The sequence below is a fragment of the Musca domestica genome, unplaced genomic scaffold (genome assembly GCF_030504385.1).
Source record: "Musca domestica strain aabys unplaced genomic scaffold, Musca_domestica.polishedcontigs.V.1.1 11, whole genome shotgun sequence".
NCBI classification, from domain to species: Eukaryota; Metazoa; Arthropoda; class Insecta; order Diptera; family Muscidae; genus Musca; species Musca domestica.
Window position 1 is genome coordinate 12,142,513 of NW_026712133.1, and position 14,820 is coordinate 12,157,332.

A 14,820-nucleotide genomic window follows, 5' to 3' on the forward strand; every position below is an offset into this window, starting at 1 on the left:
AGCTATATCTGAACCGATTTCGATAAAATTTGGCATACTTATTTTCAGGCCTAATCTGGTCGTATGTGCAGAATTCCACAATATTTGGGCTAATATTACACGTTTGGTGCACAATAAAAGGCAAAGTGGACGAAGATATATATGGGAGCTGTATCTAAATTTTGACTGATTATCTCCAATTTCAATAGGGTTCGTCCTTGGGTCAAACAAATTATTTCTGCAAAATTTCATCTGGATCGAACAATAAATGCGACCTGTACTTTGTTTACGAAAATACATGGACAGACGGACGGACATGCATAAATCGACTCAGAAAGTGATTCTATGCAGATCATAAAAAGGAATTATGGGTCTATCTCGTTTTCCTTTGCCTGTTACAAACAAATGAATAAAGACATAATACCCTGACCACCTTGTGGTGTAGGGTATAAAATGTTAACCGTTTGTGGGGAAGGTAAGTGAAGGAGTGGACCGATAAATTCCATATTCACATCAGATCTCTGCTTAAGAAAAATATTTAGGATTACCAAAATTGAATAGAATCGCTGAGTTATTTCGCAAATTAAGAGAGATGTAAGTATTTAAAAAAATGTGTTACTTTGTGAGAGAGGTACCAAAAGGGGTAAGCTGATGTGTCCCATCTTCCCAACAGATTTTGTGTTGTCAAAAATAATGGGATGTGTGCAATTTGATAAGAGTATGCGATGCTTACTTGGCATTTTATAAATATTGGGATGTACTTATTTTGAAAATAATCGGATGCTCATTCCGCATTTTATGAGCGTTTTGTTGTTCAAAATGTTGACCTTTTGTGCGGGAGGTACCAGAATGGGGCTGATGTGCGAAATTTGAAGATAACCGGGTGCTTATTTCGCATTTTATAAGAGATATGAATATTCAAAATCTTGACCCTTTGTGTGAGATCCTACAAGGAAAGGATCGATATTTGCCATCTCCAAACTCGATCTAAGTTTGACAATAAAATTACGATGTACCAAATGTCAAGCAAATCGGATACTCCCTTCGTAAGTTATCGTGCGCACCATCCAGACGGACGGAAGGACACCCCAAGTTCAACTCCAAATGTTCTGGATCAGATTTGCCCGAAGAGACCTAGGTTCTAAAACCATTATTTCGATGAGGCACGTTTTGGCCGTATCAAATGATATATATCCTCTGTAGCCATACGACTGAGGGTATAATGAGTGACTGACTGATTCATTAACGCCCAGACGACGGCTGAAGATAAAATCTTGAAATTTTGCATGTGGGTTCAAACTAGAATTTACTAAAAGTTCTTAAAAACAAAAAATGTCATACATTATGGTAATTTCTAAATGGATACAGCTAAAATCTCGACATTTGGAAAGAAGTGTTGATTTGAACATTTTGACCTGGAAATTTAAAATGTTGGCATTCGGGTCTCTGCTGGTGGGTAGGGTTGAGATAAAGAATTAGGTTTTGGAATTCGTACTAGGTACTAAATGGTACTGATATTGCTGCAATTTGGCATTAGTGTCACTGTTAGTGTATAGAATTGAGAATTAAGGTTAGTTTTGAAAACATGTACTACAAGTGCACGAAAAGTACTGTATTTGGTACAATTTGGTATTGTGTGAACAGATAGTGCTTAAATCCGAAATTTGGTATTGGGGTCGCAGTTCATGTATAGCTTGGACAGATGGTTGTGGTTTCGGAAATATGTACCATAATTGTACGAAAAGTATTAAGTGGTACTATATTTGGTATTGGGTGAAGGGATACAACTCTGAAATATTTAGATTACTGAGGGTATCTGTGTTTGAGATTTGGCGGTGGTTTGGAATTGCGTCCTATATTTTTACGAAATGTAGTAAATTTAGTGTCTGATATTGAGACATGGAAGTGGTTTTGGAAATAATAATTGTACGAGATGTACTAAATGGTGGTGAAGGGATAGACCTGGAGTCCTGAAATTTGCTTTGGATGTCATTGTTGGTGTATGTGGTTGAGAGAAGGAGCTAGTTTTAGATATGTGTACTAAATGGTACTAAATTTCGTTATGGGAAAAATTACAGAGCTGAAATCTTGTAATTTGATCTGAGTTTGGAAATACGTACTATGACATACGAAAATTGCAAAATACCACAAAATGTACCGTTGGGTGTTGGGATATTGATGGAATACTGAAATTTTGGATGTGGGTCCATTGTACAATGGTCTGAAACTTCGGTAAACTTTAAAATTAACGATTTTGGTGACTTTTTGGTGTAAAAGATAACCACTTTCGTATTATTTTTATTTTCGAAAAAGGAAAAACTTAAAAAATATATAAAGCCTTGAATGTCTGAAAATTTAGTACGATGTATGAAGTTTTGATTAAAAATTTTGTCAACCTGAACAAATTCGATCACGAAGTAGCGGGCACTTGATAGCCAATTATATGTGTGGACGCCAGTTTTAATAGAAATTCCGGTACAAGTAGTCCAAACCCCGTAGAGAGAAACAGAGAGTTCATCAAGGTTGAGTGATATCACCGGAACTGTTTAATCCCTACCTTTCCCAAATTCCTCGGCCTTCAGACCGCATTTGGGTTCTGTCGCCGATAACATATATATTAGGTTGAACACCTATCTTAATCAGCTTGCCGCCTTCTACCAATCAACAAATATGAAAATATCCGCCACTAATTTAACGACCATACTCTTTACCACATGTACTGCGGGAATGAGTATGCAGCTGAATGTGCTGGTTGAGGGACATTTAATTCCCGCCACGAACTACCCCCCAGGTTTCTAGGCGTCACATTCGACAGTATGCTTAAGTCGTCCGCGCAAACCACAGCAATCTTTTATAAATTAAAAAACCTAACAAGTAGTTCAAGGCGCTAGCCGCAACACTTGGGTCGGGAATAAGGTGATCTTTTGATCACGGTCTGTGATTAGCTATTCGGCTTCACTGTTGTCTATGAATACTGGTGGAAAGCAGTGAAGAAGTATTAATCCTGTCAGGTTGAAGCCTTCAGAGTACACCAACAGGGTGCCTCCTCATGACACCAGTGGACCATTTACATGAGGAGATGAAGATTTTTCCCTAACTTCGGCATAATGGCATGCTTTTATTGCAGTACCCGCTTGAGTGTTATTGTGGGTGTTATATAGTACATAGAGCTCCAACGACACAAAAGAGAGCTTGAATGCTTTAACATCCATTGCAGCTAAATAACGTAATAGTTGTAGCTAAATTACGTTCAGAATGGTGTAGTCGTCTTAATTCGTATTGGGCGCGAATTGATGGAACGCCAGAGGTCCGCATACAAGACTGCCTCCATTTAGCAGCACCACCAGACTTACCCAATACACTCTAAAAAATCTTTGGATACAGCCTATCAGATTAGCTGATTAGCTGAACAGTTTCAAAAGCTTGTAAATGTATTGCACATGTCTTTTGTTTTAAAAGAGAGAAACGTATACCTGGGCAACACTTTCTGGACAGGCTAAGGTCACCAAATCCTACGTATAGAGCTTAATATCAGACAGAAATAATAATTACACAAGAAGTTTTGCGTTTTCCAAACGGAGGTCTACATTATTCTTAAGGTTCTAGAGCACATCGTCAGTGGTGAATTAGGACACTTAAGTCCTCAAATAGGTGGAAACAAAAACGGCGATGAACTGGCACGTACAAGCCCCCCAACTGAATCGTCTAAAAGATTCCATAAAATCGCCGCCGTACCGTCTTATTAGTGGGCCTTCAAGTTCTTCTCGAACAATCTGGTGAGCTTAGGTGTTGTATAACAAAATTGATCTGGTCAACTCTTTCCAGCCGGAGAACTTTATTTATATTCTCTCTCTCTCTCTCTCTTTATAAGAGGAAAAGGTGGAGACGACTATCCTGCGACTATGAACTTCCAAGGCTCACCTGACTATCCTCACGAACGGCTGTGGATCTTGCCCGTTTCTCCAAAGTTTGCCAATACCTCTCGGGAAATAATCCAGGACATTCCCTATTAATTTCCTTACTTTGTATTATATAACAATTATATCAGATGTAATTCGAAACTTTTTAATTGTAATTTTAAAATTTTACTTGTAATTCGAATCATTCGAATTGTAATTCGAAAATTTTAATTGTAACTCGAATGATTCAATTTTTAATTTAAATTATTCCGAATTATTTCAATTGTTATTCGAATGATTCGATTTGTAATTCGAATTATTATGTAACTCGAAATGAGGAAAATGTGAATCTTCATAGGTAATTTTCTGACTGGTAGTGATAGAATGAGTATTAAATTTGAAACAATTGCGGTGAAAATTGTGTCTAAAATCGTGAAAATACCGAATATTGGGACAGTGGCAGTACAGTTCTCTGCAAGAATGTTTCCTACATACCGAGAACATAAACTGTCAATTTGCATCAAATTTGGTTTGAAATTGTAACTCAAACGCCCCAAACACCTTAAATCTGCCAGTATACTTATATGGGGCTATACCAAAGCAATTTTCAAATTCAATTCTGCGGACTTAAGATAAATGTGAGTGCAATTTTGTCAACCTTCTTCATTTTGTTCGGAAGCCGATTTCCACTTTCACAGACGGACATAGAGCCGAGCGGACATGGCTAAATCGACATAGAATATTATGCTAATCATGATATATATTCTTGATATTTTATATTTTATACTTATGACCTAATTTTTGTCGTCATCGAGAAACAAAATTGCAATTCTAATGTTAAAGAAAAAAACAAGTAAAAATATATAAGTCGGTTGTGCGGACAGATGTTCGATTTTTTAAATTTATTTTGCGATTATTAACAATTATTCAAATCATTGACCCTCTATGGAGTAGGTTCCAAAGTAATGGGACAGTATTGTCCATTTCGTAGCGGACCTAAATAAATATGATATAAATATTGCGACGTGCCAGTATTGGACTACATTGGTTACTTCCTTCATGGGAAGGTATTCACAAATATATATCATCTTCATAACAGATCTAGTGTTACGCTTTCAAAATCTTGAACCCTATGTGGGGGAAATACCAAAATAAATGGTCCGATCTCTACCATCATTATAGTAAATCTTGTGTTGATGAAAATATTGAGATGTACCAAGTCTTTCAGGGATATTCAAAATTCTGACCCTTTGTGGGGAAGATACCAGAAGGAGTGGACCGATATATCCCATCTTCACAGCAGATCTTGTGTTAGTAGAAATAATGGGATGTGTGAAATATGAAGAAAACCGCATGCTTATTTCGGATTTTATGATCCTTTTTGGTTTTTCAAATCTTTTCAAACAAACGGACATCGCAAGATCGACTCCAAATGTCCTGCAATGAGACCTAGAGTCTAAAACCGTTATTTCGATAAGGTACGTTTTGACTGTTTTAATAATATATATCCTCTCTAGCCATATGGCTGAGAGATGATTATGATTAGTGATAATGGGTCAGATTTAGAAATATCTTCCGTATAATACTTCCTCAAATATTACGTTCCTTGTGCGCCAAATAAGATGGATCCTAGCACGTTAGATTGAATTCATCCTTGAAGTAAATCTGCAAAATGTTAAGATATTGCAACAGATTCGACTTTAATTCACCATAAATTATACCCCTTAAGACAAGTTAACAAAGGCTTTGATTAGGCTGTGCCGACCATGTGATACCATATACCAAGTTGAGATAAAGTTTCTAAGTTAACAACTTTCCATTTGTAAAGGAAGGTATGACGATCAGAGGTTATTGTAGGGAGAAAATTTAATTTTAAATAACCAACCTAGTGTAGTGACCGTAGAAAAATGTATAAAGCAAGTTTGTCAAAATTAAGAAATCAAAATTAAGAAAGTTTGTCAAAATTAAGAAATCAATTCTTTTGCGATTTATACTCAGAATTAAATAAATCGACGAACGGAAGTCGAGGTATAACCACTATTTTGAAGTGTTCGGGCAAAATCCAATAGAAAGCCTATTACTCTCCACACTGATATGAGGTGTAAATAATTGAAAGAGAAGTTTAAAGATATTTATCTTTTCTTGTACAATTTAATATAAGACTTTACAGTCTTATAGATCTGCCAAAAATTAGTATGAGGCAACACGGATTATTTATGAATTCTTGGCCTTCAGAAAATGATTATCCAAAACAACTAAACATTTCGACAATTTACCACTGCTTTCTTATAACAGTCACATATATGTCTCTTATAATTATGTATCTCCTGTATATAAGTTAAAGCAAGATGTTCCTCTTTCAAAATAATATTACATCCAAGACAAAATCAAATTCAACCTGTACGCGCCTAAAGGTTTAACGATGATATCAACGAAAACTAGCACAAAAAGTTCCTTATCCATGACAGAAATGTAGACCTTTCAGGGTTTACAGGAAATCAATCTTGTTTTTTCGAATTAGTAGCTTCTTTCGATTGTCTTCTTAAAACAGGCCATAAATATAAATCGAATTGACTTAGCAAATTTTGGATTTATCGACGTTCTTACTTGTCAAACCAAAACTTAAAATATAATTAAAATTTTTGATGCACGTTCTTAATCACAGATTACAGATGAATAAACTAACGTGATTCTTTAAAATCAAAGAATGCCACTTTAAAACACGATAGTCATGTTTAGATTTATCATTTAGATTTACCTTCCCTTTTTGTTAAATATTTTCAACATTTAAGACCAATATTAATATTTAATGCCTATTTGTCTTACCTGCAAACTTTGGAATAGTGCATCGAATAATCCAACAACAGAATTGCCCAATAGCGCATGTCTTGCAATTTGAGGACACAATGTACAAGCATTCCGATACAATTGGACAGCAAGTACGACAGCCCTAAAAGAAAGAATGGAAAAATTAAATATTACTCAAAATTGAAAAAAGGAGAAATTTACTTTTTAGAAACATCCGATTCATCCTGCATGCCCGGAGTAATCACAGCACTGATTATGGTTCCCAAACCGTCCATAAGTAAGAAACATTGGAAATCAAATACTTGGGCTTTGGCCATTATACGCAACAAATGGCCAAGGGCACGTTCTAATCCTTGAGAACCACCACCTTTGTTGACTAAATTCAGATATTTGGGAACCTGTGATTCGCGCTTCATATGAAGTGGTACAGGTTGCAGTTCTTTTAGATATTCTTCAGCCCTAAAATGGGTAAGGAAAATATGTTATCACACAAGAAATTCAGAACATTAATAAAATACTTAGATCCTGCTTCTGTGTTACAAATGCAAAAGAAAACGCCATTACACATGTGTTTTAAAATTAAGTCAAAAAAAAATATAAAAATCTCATTTCGAATCGGGTTTTTCTTTGGCATTCACTTTCGTATCGCGTCATACGGAAACAGTTCGTTAGTATGGAATACTTACGCCTGTGCCATTCTGTGTTTTAGTTTCTTCATCTTTTTCTTATAGCCGCGGCTGTGTTCTCGACTACCAACATCGGAGACGGTTGACGAAAGATCACCATCCTCGATCTTCTCATCGACATCTGACCGGGGCAAACCATTTTCTTCAACATTTCTCGAAGGTATGGTCAGTTCCAAAGCCCGCTGGCGTATATGTTCAATATTTTCCTCATGCCGACGAGCCGATTCCTTTTGTTTTTGAAGTATTTTCCTTTGCAGTTCTTCGGTGGTTTGTTGATGATGTACTTGTAGGGCCAACAAACGTTCTTCACGATCTCTGGCCTTTTCACGTGCCAATGCCTGACGTTGTTTCTCTTTTTGTTCCTGCATTTTTCCGATTCTTTGTTCTCGTTCCAATCGCGATTCATTCATTTTCTCCAACTTGCGCTGACGAGCCTGTTCCAATTCTAGACGCCGCCTCTCGACAGCGGCTTCTTTTGCTGCCTTCTCTTCGAGTCGTTTTTGTCGCTCCTGTTCGAGGTCTTGCAAACGTCCTTCCGTCTCCTTGGACGATTCAATGAGATCTAATCGCTTATTTTGCGCTTCAATGTTTTTAATGAAATTAATCTCCTTCAGTTTCTTTTCTTCATCGTGGGCCTTTTCTTTGATATGCTTTAGGTATTGCTCACGATTCTCAGCTGCTCTCTGGAGGCGTCCCTCCATTTTTAAGCGCTTATCTTCGATTAGTTGTCTTTTGGCTGCCTTGACGTCTTCCACTCGCGCCAACAGTTGTTGGATTTTTATGGCCTTCTCCTTGTTGAGGAGCTCACGTTTCTGTTGAGCACGAGCCTGTTTGGCTTGATACTTCTTGAGAGTCTCCTGTAGAGAGCGTCGCCGAGAGGGTGACGACAGTTTTTGATGTAGTTCTTGAGCACGGCCTGGATGTCTGGAAACATAAGCCTGCAGTGTTGCCAGAGCCTCTTCCCGCTCTCCCCAGGACATTTCGGATAGCAATGCTTGATAACGGGTCTCCAAACTTAGATTGGGATCATCATCAACCTCGTTTATGGGCACAAACACTACAGAGGAAGTGTCAAAATTGAAATCGTCACGATCTTCCTCGTCATCACGATCAGTGCCCAGTATCCCAACTTCGCAGTCCGTCTCATCAGTTTCGGTGTCCACATCAATTTCCGTGCTTTCCAACTCTCGTATTTGTCTCTCGAGTGATTCTTGCTCCTCCACCAGTGCACGTTGATGTTCATCACACTCATCGTTCTCATCACAGCTAGACAAAGCTCCGGGGCCATTGCTTATTTGCGAAGTCGACAAATCGACACGGTTCGATATGCTCTTGTATAGATCACCAATTGTTTTTGAAAAATCGCGATTTGTTTGGATTTTGATGTCGATTTTGTTGTGTTCGGCCGAAGAGGAGGAGTTCAAGTCGACACCGAGCATCTCAGAAGGAGACGATGAGTGCGGGGCTTCAACAATTGTTTCAGCCGACGAGTTGATATCCGAGTAGTCACCCGATCCCAGTGGACGATGATTGAGAATCTCTGAAGATTTTGTTGTGCCATTCAGAACGTTGTTTTGTTTTCTTAAAGCTAGCTTCTCACTGCGCATATACTCTTTGTGGAGAGAGGTCATTTTGAGACCAGTCAAATCGGATTTTTGCCTTTTGATAATGGTCTGTCGGGTTGGTATATTGACCCCATTGGCGCTCCTTGCCGATGAAGCAATGGGCAGTTGGTTACTGTTGTTGTTTTTATGCGGTACCGAGGAGTTCGCATTATTTGTAGCACTCTTTTTTTGATTGGCAGGTAATGAATTCACTTTGGCTTTGGCATTTCGAATTTCTGGCCGCACGGAATGTGTTGTTGACTGAGCCTTTTGGCGTTCTGCCAATTTGCTGGTTTTGGAGGGCTTTGCATGTTTACCGTTGCCGTTTACAACAGGTTTTGTAGGTTCGGGTTTTGGCTTTGCCGATGGAACCGTATCAACTTCATCGTCACTCTGTTTTTCATCCAGCAATGCCAACGTGGGCAGACTGGCATAGCCAGTGGGCTGATTGAAACGCGATGACCAATGCATGCTGGAGCGACGTCGATTTTTGACCGTCAGCCAACCATCATTGCTATTGTTGTTGTTACTGTCATTATTACTTGGCAGTTGTTTGGGTTCAGATCTCCGTTCATCCACTGCAACTGGTTGCATGGCGTTGCGACCCATCGATGATATTTTCTCGTTACTTGCCTTTAAAGTTGAGGTTGAGCTGCCGATATCATCTTTGGACGATTTATTGGAACCAAATGCCGATGATTTGTTTAGATTGGAGATATTTCTTTTGAGCATATTGGTGGATTGCTTCTGATGACCTCCATTTGCACCTTTGTTGTTGTTGTTCATTTCAATCATTGTCCTCGATCTGGCCGACAATCTGCTGGCCACATTCGAGGGCGGCCCATAGGCTTCCAATTTGTTATTGTTTACAGCACGTGGTGGCAATGCAGACCTATTATTATTTCTGGCAGATGTTCTTGCAGTTGCCGCTATTGAAGGCTTATTGGATGCCAGCGAAGAGGCAGTGGAACGTTTCGTGGATGCCGGAGGCACAGGACCTTTGACTGATTTATTAACATTTGCCACTCTAAGAGTTGATGCCTTGGTGTTTGCTATTGGTTTCGCTGTTGCTTGGCTACTGCTTTGGGAAGATGCAGTTGAGGTTGGCGCTGCTGGCCTATTCAAAACGCTTGAATACTTCATTGGGCTATTTTGGGCCGTTGTAGTGCCTGTGTTCGGCACTGTTTGTGGCTTCTTCGATAAATCACCCGGCTTGGGAAGTTTTTCTTCACCCACTTCTGATACCTTTTTTAGGACTGTTTCCGGAGGTGTTGGATCTTTTTTAGTGTTTATAGCTAAAAATTCACTTTCCATGCTATCCAACTTTTGAGTGGTCATTTCCACAGCTGTTAGTTCCTTTTTTATTTCTGGGGGTAGTATGGGCTCCTCCTTGGGAGTGGCTTCTTCCACTTTCTGTTGCATTTCTTGTTGCTCTTCTTGTTGTTTTTGCATTTCGAGTTCTAGCTGCCTTTTTCTTTCCTCCTCTGCCTCTCTTTCTTCTTGCTCCCTTTGCATTTTCTCCCTTATGCCAGCCAATGTCAGGTGATCATCTTCCAGATCTGTTTGAGCATACTGATGACTTCGATTTTCCAATATCATGGGAGCTGTTTCCTCCTGCACAACATCTACGATGGCAGCTGGTGCAGGAGATGGAGTGTGGCCGTCCTCTGCATCCTTTTGTATTTCATTGATGAGTCGCTTAGAGGAGGCAAAGAGTTCCCTTACATTCACACGCACACCCTTGCGTGGCGAAAGTCCTTCCAAGCAGGGAGAACTTTTGCCAGAGTATGCATGTGGACATGGACTGGATTTACCTGAGACCGTGGGACTCGAAAGACTTTTGGCTCTTACCCGTGGCGCCGGATTACTTTTTCGTATTTCCCAAGCCAGCGAATTGGGTCTCTGTTGTACGGGTCTTGATTCATAGTCCCACGATACCTTAAACCATTCTCCCAAAGCTTTGAAATCACGCACATAGTTCTCCAACACTAATATGGCCTCTTGACATGATGAAATATTTTCATAACATTCAACGGTCTGATAAATTTCATTGACCGCTCGTTGCAAATTGCCGAACAGTAGGGCCCAGTAACGTGCTTGCAGTTCTGATTTTTTGTCTCTCCCAGTGGATGCACTGCGCACCCGTGGACCCGTCGATTGTTTTTGTGCATGTCTTGTGGGGGAATGTGATTTTTTCGGTGTCTGCAGTGGGAATGACAGCAATGCATTTGGTGATTTGGGCGGTTTACGATGTGGCATGGATTCTAGAAACGAAATTGAAATGCAGAAAAATATGAAAATTTTGTTTTTGAAAAGGCAAGGGTTTCGATTTTGAATTTTAAATTAAATTAAAAATAAAAAGAGTAGATATTATATACAGTGTGAATATCATGCTACAACAGATTTTTTGAATTTATTTGCAATTTAGTATTTTGGGTTCTAAATGAATATTTAAGAAATCTCCGTTAAAGTTCACAATTCAATATAATCCTCATGAAACCGTATCACCAGGTTTTCTTTCTATTTGGTATTTATGATTCTTCTAAATATTTCCGACATTGTCGCTATGCGAAACAATCTCAGTATTTTTAAAGGTGTTGGAGTGGGGTATTTTAGGGGTGATATCATATAATTGCAAATAGTTTTGATTTTAACAACCATAACAAAGCTTTTTTTATACACTCAGTCATATGTTATATATCATTTCATACGGCCAAAACGTGCATAATCGAAATAATTGTTTTAGAGCCTAGGTCTGTTTGGATCAAATCCGTTTCAGGACATTTGGAGTCGATCTACGGTTGTCCGTCTTTCTGTCTGGCTGGTGCGCACGATAATTCTGGAAGGGAGTACCAAACTTTGTACATCATATTTTATTGTCAAACTAAGATCGAGTTCTGAGATGGGCAACATCGGTCCAATCCTTGTACGTCAATGTTTCTATCAACACAAGATCTGATGTGAAGATGGAATATATAGGTCCACTCCTTCTGGTACCTCTCCCACAACAAGTCAAAAAGGTACCTCACGCACATTTCAACATTTCCCATCCAAATCGATTTGATATAGTCCAAATCTGACCTTTGTAATATTTATATTGGTCAGATACGATATGGACAATACTGGCCTACTCATTTGAAACCTCTCCCTTTGTGAATAACGAATATGCGATATGGGGATTACATCTGTCGTTATAACCGACTGATACTTTTTAGCTTGTTTTTTTATAGAATTTAAATAAGAGCCTTTCCGATATACAATTCTGCAACGTTTTAAACATCTGTATTACATTTATAAAATCTTCAACCAAGGTTGAAAATTTATGTGCCCTTCGTCATTGCATTTCATTTTTTCCATTCCATACCCAGTAAAAACAATGGAAGCTAATGAATTTTCCTCTTCCCTTGTGTCTAGGATTTGACGTGGTGTCGTTTTCAGAATCCTGGTTCGAACATATTCCGGATGCTTTCCTGGCGGTAAAAATTAAAACATTGAATATTTCAACTCGCCCGGTGTAAACCAGCCAGGTGAGGCCCGATAAGACTCTTCGATTCTTTCCAAAGATAATAAATTAGAAAAGGAAAAGAAAAGTGAGAAAATAATTCATTAGTTATCTGTGTACATGCAATGGGCAGCCTGAGAAACTGCGCCTACTCATTTTTTGCCGAGATACCTATAGGACGCCTCTTTGACTATAGGACGCCTCTTAGATTAAATTGGACAATTGACAATTGTGCCCTGAGGTCTTTCTATACACAAAGGGCACCTGTTAATTTTACTGGGAACAATACGTTTTCGATAAGAAATAAAAACTTAACTATATCCAGACCGAAGTTGTGCAAGAAAATAAAGTTTTTGCATAGAAAGTAATGGCTAGCTGCCCGATATTGCAGGAGGACATTGGTGTCGGACTTTACTGTGTTAGAGGCACAAAGCCTTCGGTATCGGAGTTCAATTGACATGAGTTTAATTAGGTCTTGGAGGCATTCACGTAACATTGGAAGTCCTGGCTTATGTGTAGAGAGATGGGTTTCCATGATGGGTGAGATGACACGCAGGCTATGTTGCCTGACTGACAGAATCTTGATCTCCTCATGGTGGCGGCCCACACTGGTCATATGGACAAAAGCAGCTGCAACTCAAAATGGCTTGTTCTGTGACGTTTGGCAAATTCTCTACTGAGTGTCGCTAAAGATTGAAGTCCTGACCGGAAGAACATAGTTAAGGACTTGACATTCTTCTTGAGGTTGGTAGAGGTAGACTACCCTCAGCAATTTTTTGGATTATGTTTAGTTCCAGATTTACTTCTCGTGTCGTTGAACTGAAGGGTGACATGGTTGACTTTATAGTAGATAATATAAAATCGCACTCTCGGAAGAAATAATTGATGGTGGACAATAAGCGAACATCTTAGAAATTATGCCTTCAATGTTTATGTCTGATGCAATATTGAATCATCGAGATATCTGCAGGTTGAGTGGGGAATTTCGCAAGATATAGATTGAATAAAATGGGTTAAGGTACTCCGTATTACGGCACACAAATTTTTATATTGCGCTATTTACATGCACAACGATTAATGTGTGCATAACTGGCTTTGGATCTGCCCATCGGGATATTCTCTTTAGAAACTATTTCTTCAAAAACATAACAACTGAGGGCAAATCAAAAACCCCCACATCGTTTTAAGTTTGTCTATAGAGACAATTGTAAAGATGCATCGTTTCAAGTTTTTCTATAGAGACACTTGTTAAGATAAAGACCTGATACCTTCCTACATTTTCCAGATGTTTTGACCAAGACAGTGTAGGGCACAGAAATTTTCCATTATAGAAGAGTGAATGCATTTAAGTTTCAGTTTTTTGTATTACAGCGAACCTCTCTAATTGTATAAAACTTTGTCGTATGTAAATGGATATGTATGGATCACAACAAAGAAGCTCAACATTAACTTACTGTCATAGCTTGATGATGATAAATTCAATGGCCTTTCATCGCATATTTGATAGGCTACCAGATTTTTTGCCTCTCGACCTTCCCTGCCCAAAACTTCTTTCATTTCCATTGTGAGTGATGTTGCAACGAACACTGCTTGCTTTTTGTGTGCTTTTTCGACTCCACTTAGGCAGGCAGCAAGTTGTAACGTGTATTAGTCACAACACCCACACTAAATATGGCAAAGCGTTGTTCGTTGTCGTCTTCGTTCAACCGGCACCTGTAATTAAAAGACCTAATTATTGTTTATATTCCAAGGTAACAGAAACGAATTTTCATTCGAATACTCAACACTTTCTTGGAAATTTTGGAAAATCCAATCCAGTTGCAACAGAAAAGAGATTCCAATTAAGATTTCAATTGGAGTCACACCTTGTCTTGTGTTGTTATTACGTTGTTGTTGTTGCTGTTGTTGTAATTCTGTGAGACAAATGAAAACAAGAATCAGTCTACGATGATGTTGTTTGCTGTTGTTTTTGTTGCTTCTTATTTTGTGTGCGATTTTTTGGTAACTTCAGTCACTTCAATCCTTCTTCTCTTTTGCAGAATTTCTTAGCTCCAAATAGTTGCTCTTCAGCTATTGCACAATAGCAGCTGCATGTTTTGTGTCAATTAAATTCCAAACTTTTCCCACATTTTATTCAATGCTAATTTGTTAATTAACTAATTTAAGTTTTTTTATAAGAGTTGTGTCGTTCCTGACCGAACGCCGTGGAAATAAGAAACAAAGGACAAAACGAGAATGAACACTAAAAATCGAAATAAAAACAAACAAATTATTGCGACAGCTGCCAACCAGTGTTGTGAAGCGTGTTCTGTTGTATGTTATCACATTGTGATCAGCTGACA

General features: G+C 38.6%; 1 protein-coding gene across 2 annotated transcripts in view; it reads right to left on the bottom strand.

Annotated features, from left to right (window-relative positions):
- The window catches only part of LOC101900589 (S phase cyclin A-associated protein in the endoplasmic reticulum), a 181,649-nt gene extending 166,934 nt beyond the window's left edge, over positions 1-14,715 (bottom strand). Inside the window, exons 1-5 of one of the 2 annotated variants that reach the window (XM_059131117.1) lie at positions 14,344-14,715; positions 13,933-14,191; positions 7,373-11,240; positions 6,888-7,145; positions 6,705-6,828 (exon numbers count right to left, since the gene is read on the bottom strand). In XM_059131117.1, the coding sequence (XP_058987100.1) occupies positions 6,705-6,828; positions 6,888-7,145; positions 7,373-11,240; positions 13,933-14,041 (4,359 nt within the window). In that variant the 5' untranslated portion in view covers positions 14,042-14,191; positions 14,344-14,715. Of the gene's footprint in view, positions 1-6,704; positions 6,829-6,887; positions 7,146-7,372; positions 11,241-13,932; positions 14,192-14,263 lie in introns of both variants that reach the window. The other variant, XM_059131115.1, reaches the window with a different exon arrangement.
- Positions 14,716-14,820: the final 105 nt, after the last annotated feature.